Source organism: Antedon mediterranea, chromosome 7, assembly GCF_964355755.1.
Source record: "Antedon mediterranea chromosome 7, ecAntMedi1.1, whole genome shotgun sequence".
NCBI classification, from domain to species: Eukaryota; Metazoa; Echinodermata; class Crinoidea; order Comatulida; family Antedonidae; genus Antedon; species Antedon mediterranea.
The window spans coordinates 10,574,793-10,587,343 of NC_092676.1; the positions used below are offsets into that span (position 1 = coordinate 10,574,793).

At 31.5% G+C, this 12,551-nt stretch overlaps 1 protein-coding gene across 1 annotated transcript in view; it reads left to right on the top strand.

The window, feature by feature from the left end:
- LOC140055144 (organic cation transporter protein-like) overlaps positions 1-12,551 on the top strand; it is a 51,429-nt gene that overhangs the window by 15,193 nt on the left and 23,685 nt on the right. Inside the window, exons 4-7 of the mRNA XM_072100370.1 lie at positions 4,131-4,299; positions 7,420-7,555; positions 8,884-8,966; positions 9,222-9,430. Coding sequence (XP_071956471.1) covers positions 4,131-4,299; positions 7,420-7,555; positions 8,884-8,966; positions 9,222-9,430 — 597 coding nt within the window. The remainder of the gene's footprint in view (positions 1-4,130; positions 4,300-7,419; positions 7,556-8,883; positions 8,967-9,221; positions 9,431-12,551) is intronic.

A 12,551-nucleotide genomic window follows, 5' to 3' on the forward strand; every position in this document is an offset into this window, starting at 1 on the left:
GTCTGTCATAATGGTGTGGTACTAAATAAAGAAAGAAATAAGTAATATATAGTTCTACTCTACTAATAAGTAATACACGGTATTAGGGTTAACGAGAAAAACGTGCTTATAGACGACCAAAGTTGTTGATCTAATGTTTATAGACAGGTTCCATTTCTCAAAAAACGGCCTAGAAAACGAATCAAGAGGCATTTTTGGGTAGAAGCTGGGATCCACTTGATTTAGGATATTTCGACCTCGCTGATTACAAATATGGCGGATCCCAAGCGAAATTCGGCCATCTAAGCCCTTAATTTGCATAATTAAAAATGGCGGCCATTTTTTATATCTACCCTATATCTCAAGAACCACTAGTCACAGATAATTAATTTTGGTCTGAAAATGTTTTAAATATATGTTTTTATATTCACTTTAATGACACATTTTCTCCAAAAATGGATGCAAGTCTTATTTCTGACATTTTGACCTTTGACCTTTATTTATCGTATCTCAGTAACCAATAATCGGAGAGACATGAAATAGGGCTCAAATTGTTCAGAAACTATACATTCATATTTATTATAATGAAATGTTTTTACAAAAAATGGCCGATTCTACAACTATTGACCTTTGAACTATTAGTCAAATATAATAATATAATAATAATATAACTTTGAAAATTGTGGTCTTATGAATTTTTTTTCTTTTTAAATTGTTTAAAACATGTGTGTTTCTATCCAGTCTAATGGCACATTTTGTACAAGAATGGCCGATAGTATGGTTATTGACCTTTAAACTACAGCATAGGCCTACTGTATACTAAATATAATATAATTGCATAACTATGAAATTATTTATACACAATAATAATTAGTAAATTATAAAATTCACTGCCATCAAATATGATGTGTTATGATTTATATAGATTTAAAAAAAAATTGAACACGCAAGTTACATTTGTTGAAATTTGAAATTTGAAATTACCTGCCATCAATATGATGGTGTATGATTATAGATTTTTTTAAATGTGAACATGTCAGCTACATTTGGAAATTACCTGCCATCAATATGATGGATTATGATTATAGATTTAAAAAAGAATTTGATCACGTAAGCTACATTTGAAAATTACCTGCCATCAATATGATGGATTATGATTATAGATTTAAAAAAGAATTTGAACACATAAGCTACATTTGGAAATTTGGAAATTACCTGCCATCAATATGATGGATTATGATTGTATAGTACCTGCCATCAATATGATGGATTATGATTATAGATTTAAAAAAGAATTTGAACACGTAAGCTACATTTGAAAATTACCTGCCATCAAAATGATGGATTATGATTGTATAGATTTAAAAGAAAATGTAAACACGTAAGCTACATTTGGAATGAACATGTTAAGGGCATCAGTTTAAGATCATTCATGCAAAGGTTTCCGTCATCTTTAGCGTTGTTTACAGCGGCATAAAGCTGTACATGGTAGTTTTGACTTCTTGCACCTACATCTATTGGTTATGCATCGTGTCTTGCATCCACAATAAATCATCTCTAACGAAGCAGTAGGAATAGCTTCATTTTTCAGAAGCACTGGTTGAAGTTTACCATTAGATAGCTCCCAACCAAAATCTGTTGGTGATGGCAAATGCTGGATTGGCGATACAGCTTTTTTCCATACGAGTGCTTGGAAGTGTGCTCTTTTTATATGTTGGTGCACTGCATCGCTTGTTGGAGGTAATGCCTCTGGTTTTTTTGTTTTTTTTTAAAGCCTAACTTCATTGGTAATTTTAACTTGACCAACACCGTAAACGTAGCAAATGAATCCTTCCAATTTCATAATAACTTGGTCACTGATAGGTTTTCTCCCAGGTCTTTAATTAGTTCATAATTTTGTTTTAATACTTCCCATGCCGATGCCTTTGAGTGACCACTTAGATATGAACAGGGAAGAGTTAAATTACTGTATGTATGTATTAATGTAATTTAACTCTTCCCTGGATATGAGGTAGTATTGCTTCCACTAATAGTGTGGAATGGAATCAGTGCTTTTGCATAACCCCCGGGCAAGGCTTGAAAAATGTCTTTTATATTATAGATACTTTCTTTTTTTGGATGTCTCTGTCATCATCCATTTGGATACCATGCTTTGGTAGTGAGACACTAGAATCACTAGTACGCCTGTATCCCTAGAAGCAACTACAACTGTGTCGTATCGGACATTGGCAGCATGACAAGTCTCGTGTCCGATTTTTCATGATCTGCGACCAGAGACAACGTATTCGTGTAGACTTTTGATGATTTAACAACTGATTCTTTCATAAATCCACCAGCTGTGACAATTTCTTTGTCTATAGGAGCTTGACAAATCAACTCCTCTGATAGAAATCGTGCCAGATCTGCTTTATTATCTTGTAATGCCAAAAAGTTTGACCAGCAATTTGGCAGCGGTATTTCACCACTTTCTATAATTCGACGAATTGGTCTCTGTGTTTTGATTCATCTTTGTCTAGTGGTGTCCTTTATCGACAGTTTTAAGTTAGGCATGCCATGTTAAAAAAACAAAAAAAACCAGAGGCATTACCTCCAACAAGCGATGCAGTGCACCAGCATATAAAAAGAGCACACTTCCAAGCACTCGTATTGAAAAAAGCTGTATCGCCAATCCAGCATTTGCCATCACCAACAGATTTTGGTTGGGAGCTATCTAATGGTAAACTTCAACCAGTGCTTCTGAAAAATGAAGCTATTCCTACTGCTTCGTTAGAGATGATTTATTGTGGCTGCAAGACACGATGCATAACCATATAGATGTAGGTGCAAGAAGTCAAAACTACCATGTACAGCTTTATGCTGCTGTAACAACGCTAACAAAGATGACGGAAACCTTTGCATGATGAATGATCTTAAACTGATGCCCTTAACATGTTCATTCCAAATGTAGCTTACGTGTTCACATTTTCTTTCAAACCTATACAATCATAATCCATCATATTGATGGCAGGTAATTTCCAAATTTCCAAATGTAGCTGACGTGTTCAAATTCTTTTTTAAATCTATAATCATAATCCATCATATTGATGGCAGGTAATTTTCAAATGTAGCTTACATGTTCAAATTCTTTTTTAAATCTATAATCATAATCCATCAAATTGTTAGCAGGTAATTTCCAAATGTAGTTGACATGTTCACATTTTTAAAAATCTATAATCATACTCCATCATATTGATGGCAGGTAATTTCAAATTTCAAATTTCAACAAATGTAACTTGCGTGTTCAAATTTTTTTTTAAATCTATATAAATCATAACACATCATATTTGATGGCAGTGAATTTTATAATTTTACTAATTATTATTGTGTATAAATAATTTCATAGTTATGCAATTATATTATATTTAGTATACAGTAGGCCTATGCTGTAAAGGTCAATAACCATACTATCGGCCATTCTTGTACAAAATGTGCCATTAGACTGGATAGAAACACACATTTTTTAAACAATTTAAAAAGAAAAAAAAATTCATAAGACCACAATTTTCAAAGTTATATTATTATTATATTATTATATTTGACTAATAGTTCAAAGGTCAATAGTTGTAGAATCGGCCATTTTTTGTAAAAACATTTCATTATAATAAATATGAATGTATAGTTTCTGAACAATTTGAGCCCTATTTCGTGTCTCTCCGATTATTGGTTACTGAGATACGATAAATAAAGGTCAAAGGTCAAAATGTCAGAAATAAGACTTGCATCCATTTTTTGAGAAAGTGTGTCATTAAAGTGAATATAAAAACATATATTTAAAACATTTTGAGACCAAAATTAATTATCTGTGACTAGTGGTTCTCGAGATATAGGGTAATTATAAAAAATGGCCGCCATTTTTAATTATGCAAATTAAGGGCTTAGATGGCCGAATTCCGCTTGGGATCCGCCATATTCGTAATCAGCGAGGTCGAAATATCCTAAATCAAGTGGATCCCAGCTTCTACCCAAAAATGCTTCTTGCACCATATTTCAGAGGAAATAGAACTTGTCTATTACTTGCACTTAAAGGGTATAGATGTTGTGAAATGGATTGTACACGAGTTTTAAATCATTCAAAATAAATATTTTCTTGCTTGCACAATTTTGTTTCATAGGTACTGAATGGGTAGGACCAAGTTACAGAAAAGCCGTTGCTATTTACACATCAATAATGTGGGCAACAGGCTACATGCTGCTTGCTGTGTTTGCTTACTTCTTTACAAACTGGAGAACATTGGCAATGGTGACTTCCCTGTCAGGTGGACTATTATTGATACTTTATCCGTAAGTAGTAGCCTTCTAAAATATATTGAAAACACAGTTTAAACGAATACAAATTAATATTAATATAAGAAGGATAGCAATAGAATGATTAATAATTTGTGTATTATTTATTATTTTATCATAATAAAGACTTTTATAAAATCCGTTTTTTACTTTGCCTAATCCTATTTTAACTAAAAAACCGATGTGATTCAATTAATAATTTAGGAATCTCTCGTCCATAGAAAATAACATAATTACGTATAAAATCGATGTTATTACCGAATTCCCAAGAGAGTCATTTCTTATTCCAGATTGTTACTTGGTAGAAAAGCATTTTTTGTACAGTATTTCCCAGGGAGTTATTACTTCAAACAATTTATTTTATCATTTTATTGAGAAATAGGCCTAAAGCTATGAAAATAAACAAGTAATCCTTAATATTAAATTTATACTTTAAAATGATGTAAAACTAATGTTTTATGATTTTTTTTATCTGTGAAATCTATATAATGACATTTTGAAATAAAATTGTGATTTCATTAATTTATTCATCAGTGGAAAATTACTTCTATTCATTGTCATTTGCATATGAAATATACTCTATATGCTCTAAGATATACAAAATACGTCAATTTAGAACTGCTTGTAATTTTCCAAAATACGTCAACTTGAGGGCGCTATAAATTATCTAAAATACGTGAATTGTCCAAAATACGTCAAATTGAGGACGCTATTCATTTTCCAAAATACGAGATTTGTCCAAAATACGTCAATTTGGGACTGCTAGTAATTTTCCAAAATACGTCAACTTGAGGGCGGCAAATTTTTTTCCTAAAATACGAGAGCCTTTAAAACAAACAAGTACATTTTAGTTATAAATGAAATTATTGGAAGGCAGATTTTTTGGTAAATAAAATGTAATAGAGTAGCCAATTATTATTTTTCAATGTAATCATTTATTACTGAATAAAAACAAATATGTGCCAACATCAGTCAATAGACACAGTGCCTATAATCATTAATAATGTCTGAACGATGTACAATTGCATTGCCTGACGTAGCTAGTTTAAATGAGGAATAAACCGACTACAAAAACAGCATGTACAAGTATAGTCATAGGTGTGTGTTATATATTTTGGTGATCTACAAAATTGATATTTTTCCATAGCTCGACAGACCAACATCGCTTTCAATTTAATGTACTTATGGTCTAATACAAGTTACCTAATCTGAATTCTAACACAATAGTTAGTTTATATAGTAATAAAAATAATAAAAAGGTATATGGTATTGTAATTAAAATAATATCAATAATTGGTTAGAAGAAGTAAAGTAATTATTTTTTTACACGAAAACGTCGGCCAAATACCCATAGTTAAAACAGTTAGTTAAAGTTCAAAATGGTTAGGTTAAGCGAGAGAGATCTAAATGTAATTTTATAGTATTTTTGAAAACAGCCTCGCGTTTTGAAGGTTCGAAGATTTTTTTGGAAAATTCGCGTATTTTGGAAAACTGTGCCTTCGGATAACTTTCTTATTGTAGAAAATTAATAGCACTACAAAACTTGTTTTAAGTTGGATAATTTTCCTAATTTAGAAAATTAATAGTAGCCTCAAGTTGAAGTATTTTGGAACAAGTGCCACAAAAATTATATTGGAGAAATTGTGTATTTAAGCAAATAATTAGCGCCCTCAAGTTGACGTATTTTGGACAAAGCGCGTGTTTTGGAAAATGAATAGCGCCCTCAATTTGACGTATTTTGGACAATTCACCTATTTTGGATAATTTATAGCGCCCTTAAGTTGACGTATTTTTGGAAAATTACAAGCGGTTCCAAATTGACGTATTTTGGACAATTTGCGTATTTTGGAAAATGAATAGCGCCCTCAAGTCGACGTATTTTGGAAAGACTCGCGTATTTTGGATTAGTATAGCGCCCTCAACTTGAAGTATTTTGGAAAAAATTTTGCGTATTTTCGACTGAATTTCACCAACCCTATCGCATTAATAAGGCTTTCCGATCGCTTATGATATTAAATACTGTAAACGTGCAATCCAAACGCCAGAATTTTGATTAATTAATTAATTTGTTTTGAATAGATATTTTCCAAACATTATGAAATAGCAAACATTTTGTTTCAAGAAAGTCTACCCTCGACCTAATGGTAGCTATCCCATAACCATCATGATTAAATTCAAATCCTTTTCAAAGACAGTATATTTGAAATGAAAAGTCTCGGCGGTTGATGAATGCTTCATGGATTGGTTTGGCAGGAATATCCGCCTAAGGCCTAATCTTGAGAGTTGGCTATCTTTATCATTGAGATCTCTAAATACATAAAAGGATTTTTAACATTCGATAAACATGAAGCTGGCACGACTGTTTGGTAAAACAATCTTATACCCGCATCGAATACTAAACCAATCCAATCAATGCCAAGTATATTCATATTTTATAACTATAACATTTGTCAAGACGGAGGTTGTTTATCTGTTTGTTAGAAAGATTACGTCAACACTGCGCAATATAGATACGTGAATTTCTGAAGTTACTCTTTTTATTCCCAACTGGAAATCATACACCATTACGGCTCAATACACTGCGGCATATATTTATCTCAAGCAGTAGACGACTAGAAGAACGTATAATTTTTCAACTTTCACTCAACTCTCAAACTCAATGGACTTAATGTATCATTTAAATCATATAGGAATTGAGTTATATCTTGTCTATCTGATTGACATGAGTTATTATTATGTAATACCTTTTGTTTGTCAATGCTTTTGTCAATTTGTTATTTGCTTGTTAATTGTTACACCCAATAGACTCCTTTGTTTTCTAGTGTACCCCTTTTCTATATGTATTCGTCTTTTACCAATACTGTATTCTATCAGTACCTGATGATATCCTATGGTCGAAAGTACTCGTACAATAAATATTTTATTTTAAAGCAGAAACAAGAAATTTGTCTGTTTTATCTCAAGCACGTACGTTTTAGACTATTTTAAGCATTTCGTAAATTCCGTAAATTCACATTTTTCGACCGAATAATCATCACGATTGTAGATCGGTTTTCTCGTTTCACCAATGGCGCAGGTTGGCACTCTCTTATTTTTCTCGTTATTCTTTAATTCTAGATTTATACCTGAATCGGCAAGATGGTTGATGACCCAAGGTCGTATCGACGAAGCGTTGAGGGCGATAGAGAAAGCAGCAAAAGTAAATGGGAAGAAATTGCCTGATTTGATATACGATAAACACAATTTTACCGTTGTATGTATTAAATCTTTTTATGTTGCTCAGTAGTTAATTCTACAAATTTATTACACAGTCAATAAAGAGCTATTCATTAAAAAAAACCAAAAGATTAAACGTAAACTGCTAATATTAAATCTAATTTTTTAGCTTATGGAATTTTATTCACTAATTATCGTCTCTACAGTATATAGAATCGAAACTATATTATAAGAGATATTGATGTAATAATAATAATAATTTATTTGGAGATTACACTTTTACAACAGTGGCACTCGACCAAATGGAAGGTGCATCCAAGAGAAATATACAAAAAAAAAAAAAAAAAAAACATGATATAGAAAATAACAATTACAATAAAAAGTCGACGTAGGTCAACATGTCAAAACAATTCAACTACAGTAACTACAATACCATTGAACTGACACCTAAAAATACAAAATTACAAGAAATAAACATATAGAATAGGTAGGAACTGTACAATATAAAATGAATTGGGCAACAACAATGTAGACCTAACACTATAATGAGATAGATATCAATCATTTAGTGAGATAGATATCAATCATTTAGTTTGATTGATATGAACATTACTAATAATACGATACATTATTAATAATAATAATAACTAGAATTTAATTCGTCACTTTGACGAATTATAGATGATCATTTTTAAAATTTTAATGAAATTAACATCTTTTAAACATGCATGTACGTTAACATACGATTGTAAAAAGTTGATGTACACCATCCTATGACATGATGCATATGCGCTTATTATGTGTCATGTATATTATGTACGGTATTATACTGTATATTCATATACAGTGTAGCATAGGTGAAACATTCTTATTTGATTGTGAAAATTTATCCTCCATAAGAAATTTTTGTTTTAATAAATTGAAAATGGACTTAATGAAGACTATTTGGATATTTATATTATTGGTTCAACATACCTACTGCTAGATAACATATGCTTATATGATTTTTACCAAGATAAAACAATTATCCACATTTTGTACAACGATAATAAATCATTTTTAATGAAAGTTATGGCACATAGGAGAGAAACATTGAAAAAACATTTCTACCCCTTAATGAGTTTATTTTTATGTGCTTTATATAATCCGTAGAATGTGAATATTACAATTTAATGATAATTACAACGTTCTTAACTTATTTACGGTTTTATTAGCATCTCTCATAATAATATTCATTATTTCTATTTATCTTGACCGTATTGAAATAAATTGGGCTGTCGCACAACGAAATAGAAAAACAAACATTAATCTGCGAAAAGTGGTAGTAATAGGCCTATACTAAAAGATATAAATGACTTTCTATAGGCTGAAGATGAGAGTGGTACCATATTAGACCTGTTCAAGACGCCAAACATGAGAAAAAAGACACTTATAATGATGTATAACTGGTAATAATGATTTTTAAACTTTTCCAACTGTTTTGTAAGTAACAGTGATTTTATTTGTTATTGTTAAATAATCACACTTGTGGCTGAGTAAGTAAACTATACTTTGCAGTACTGTAGCCTGTTCTTATCATTAAACCTATAACATTAATGCGATATTATGTGTATAAGGTTTACACACAAGCTCCAATTTTGAAGTGTTAAAACTACTGTACAACCAGGTAAGGCAAAATTCATTAATTGTTGTCTAAATTACAGGTTTGTTGTTGCTTGCGTTTATTATGGGCTGTCACTTAGTACATCGACGCTTGGAGTTAATGATTACATTGCGTTTTGGATATCTGGCATTGTAGAAATACCAGCCTGTTTACTTTGTATGTTTGTTGTTGACAAATTTGGGAGGAGGTGGAGCCTATGTTATACTATGCTAATTGGTGGCGTGGCCTGTATTTTGACTATTTGGACACGTGAGTTTTTAAATTTTTTTTGTATAGGCCCTATTCATAATAATTAATGGATTATAGTGTAAAGTCGTTTATGCAAAAATACAATATGGTAACATCATTAGGATAAGACAATCAATTAAAGCAAAAAACACTCTCCGTATGAGAATGACACAACATAGATCAGCTATCAAAACATTAAAGCTTGATCAACCTGTAGCCGAACATTTTAATTCAGCTGGTCACTCGATTGCAAATTTCAGTGTTATTGCAATAGACCACGATGTCAAATGGAGCGACAAAACTCGCAAAGACAAAGAAAACCACTGGGAATTACTACTTAAAACCACAAAACCTTTTGGACTTAACATTAGGAACATACTCCCAGATCGGTAAAATTATTCCATTGACTACCAACATTTAAATTTCAATATTAACCACCATTTTAGCTTTTTTTACTTCCATTCCAAAATTGTTTATATCTCTACCAAGCTACCTTCTTTGTTTTTCTACTCTTATTCAGTCTCCACCCACTATTCAACACGCGCTGTTTCTATTGTTATATTTCTTTTATTCCTGTCCACCCAGGCAGTACTTGCCAACTCATATGCTATGACTTTATCCAAATTCCTTCACTTGCACTGATGAAGGGCTAGTGTTGCCCGAAAGCTCTACTAACTTTTCTGGCTGTTTACTTTATCGTTTTGATTTAGCTTTTCGCTTTTTTTTGTATCTCTATTGAGATCCAGCCACTGATACCCACAGCATTGTCATTTATATATTATATAATATATATATTATATTGTCATATATATATATATATATATATATATAAATCATACTGTAAATTATAGAAACAGTGCTCATATTCGGAACATGATCTCATAATCGCGTCGAGCATAGCTCATTGGCGAAAGTTCCATATTTTTTAGTTGTATGAAAAAATGTCTCTGGCTGGATTCGAACCTGCAACCTCTCGCTTACAGGGCGAGTATCATACCACTAGACCACAGAGCCTTGTATGGTATTATCACAGATTTTCACCCACCAGATACATTCTCTCATACAACAAACGCCCTCACAATCAGTGGAGGCTTAACAAGTCAGAATAAATTCCAACTTTAATTCGCAACGGTTTTTTAAATAATATTGTGTATATGTAAATCAATGATTTATATATATATATATATATATATATATATATATATCCGTCTCACAATGGACTTTTTACTGCCTGTGTGAGCGCATAATGGCATTTGACCTGCTTGTGTAAGATCACAATGGCATGCGTTCTGCCGCCATGAGAGCACATTGGCAGTTGTCCTGCGTGTGTGAGGCCCTTTGGCATTTACCTGCTGGCATTTACCTGCTTGGACCATGGCATCGGACCTGCTCCAGTTGAGAGGTGTGGACAATTTCGAACGCGTTTGCTATACGTCGGCAACGTTATGATTTCTCTTTGGCATTTACCTGCTGACTTTCAGGCTCTGCATTAACTATATTTTTGGAAAAGTAAATAAACAAAGAGTCCGATCTTCCTCCATTCGATGCGAAGATTAAAATTGAGTTGGGTTTTGTTAGTAAGAGGTAAGAAAAATAAAATACATCTATTTTCTGATTACATCATACTGACTGCTAGGCTAATAAAGTACATTTTAGGCAAGGCCTATCATAGAGAAGATGGTATATAGAATAGGCCTAGCCTAGGCTAGACTATGCTAGCCTACTAACTAGGCCTAGGCCTAGTAGTAGGACTAATAGGCATAGGGCTGGGATGCTAGGTAAGGCGCCTACCTAACACAGGCCTTAGTTTAGGGGTGCCTGCCCTAAAGGCCTACGCTGGCTAGCTTGCTCTGCCTATGTAGTATTGCATGCTTACTGATTTTTCTTTGTTTTTATTTGCAGAAATTCAATATAGGCCTATTTATATACTGCCTGACCAAGTTTCTGAGAATTTATGAACCATCAAACTGTACACAGTACCTTTGCATACACACATTATAGGCCTTACTAGGCCTAATATAATATAATTATTGTTAGCGACATTAATTACAAATAAATAATGTAATGTTAAATTATATAGGCTAGGCCTAGTCTTAAATGTATACCGGTACTGTATATTCAAAATTGTGTAGGCTACTACTTTTACTTATTTATATTATTTTAATATATCCCAAATAAACGAATTCATAAGTATAACATTCAATTTCTGCCAAGAACTACGCTACTCTACACACTAAATAAAATTATATATATTTTTAAATGTCTAATTTTAAAATTTGACTAATTTTGTTTATGAATTATGTCTGTGTTACTGTGTGCAAATGTTGTATAATCATTTGTTTCAAATTAAGTATTCTGATGTGTAGGTCTTACAATGATCTAGTTCAAATGTTTTCTAACATCAATTTTTTATTTGTAATATTTCAGCATTTAATGTCGTTTTTAATAATATATAGGCCTATGGCCTTTGTTTAATGTAAACTTTTAATGTAAATCAAATTGTATAGAGTATTTTTATGGCAATCTTTTACACTGGAATAAATGAAAATGAATAATAAATGAAAATGAATAATAAATGAAAAATGAAAATAGTAAATTAATGTAATATATTATTGTATGAACATTAATTTTTGTTGGTACATATAACTCTGAATTGATAATTAAAAAGCAATCAAAGTAGTCATTTTTTGCTGTATTTTCACTAATCCAAGCAGTAATTGTTATATCAATTTGAATATAAATAAAAATAAGCATTTTGAATCAAATTTAGATTTATTCTTGTGTTTAAAAGAGTGTGTTGTATGGTATTATTAGTTTAGGGGTCGTTGCCACTTTTGCCTTATTTATTATTATTTTTTGAAGAATTGTAGGTAAAACGTAATCATGGTGAAGTTAGCATGCAGCTGATAGACAAAAAGAAACAACTCCATCCATGTGATAAAGTCAAACTCCACGCTCAACCATATGCTTTAACGTGCAACCACTAAATTTCAATCTTCTTATCTGTAGCTATATACACTTATACATCCTTTGATAAATCAACAATTTTATATTTAGAAAATGGATTTGATCAGGTTTAGGCCTACAAATAATTAAAGATGTTAATTCAATATTTATTTTTTTAAACTTTATTTATTCACTT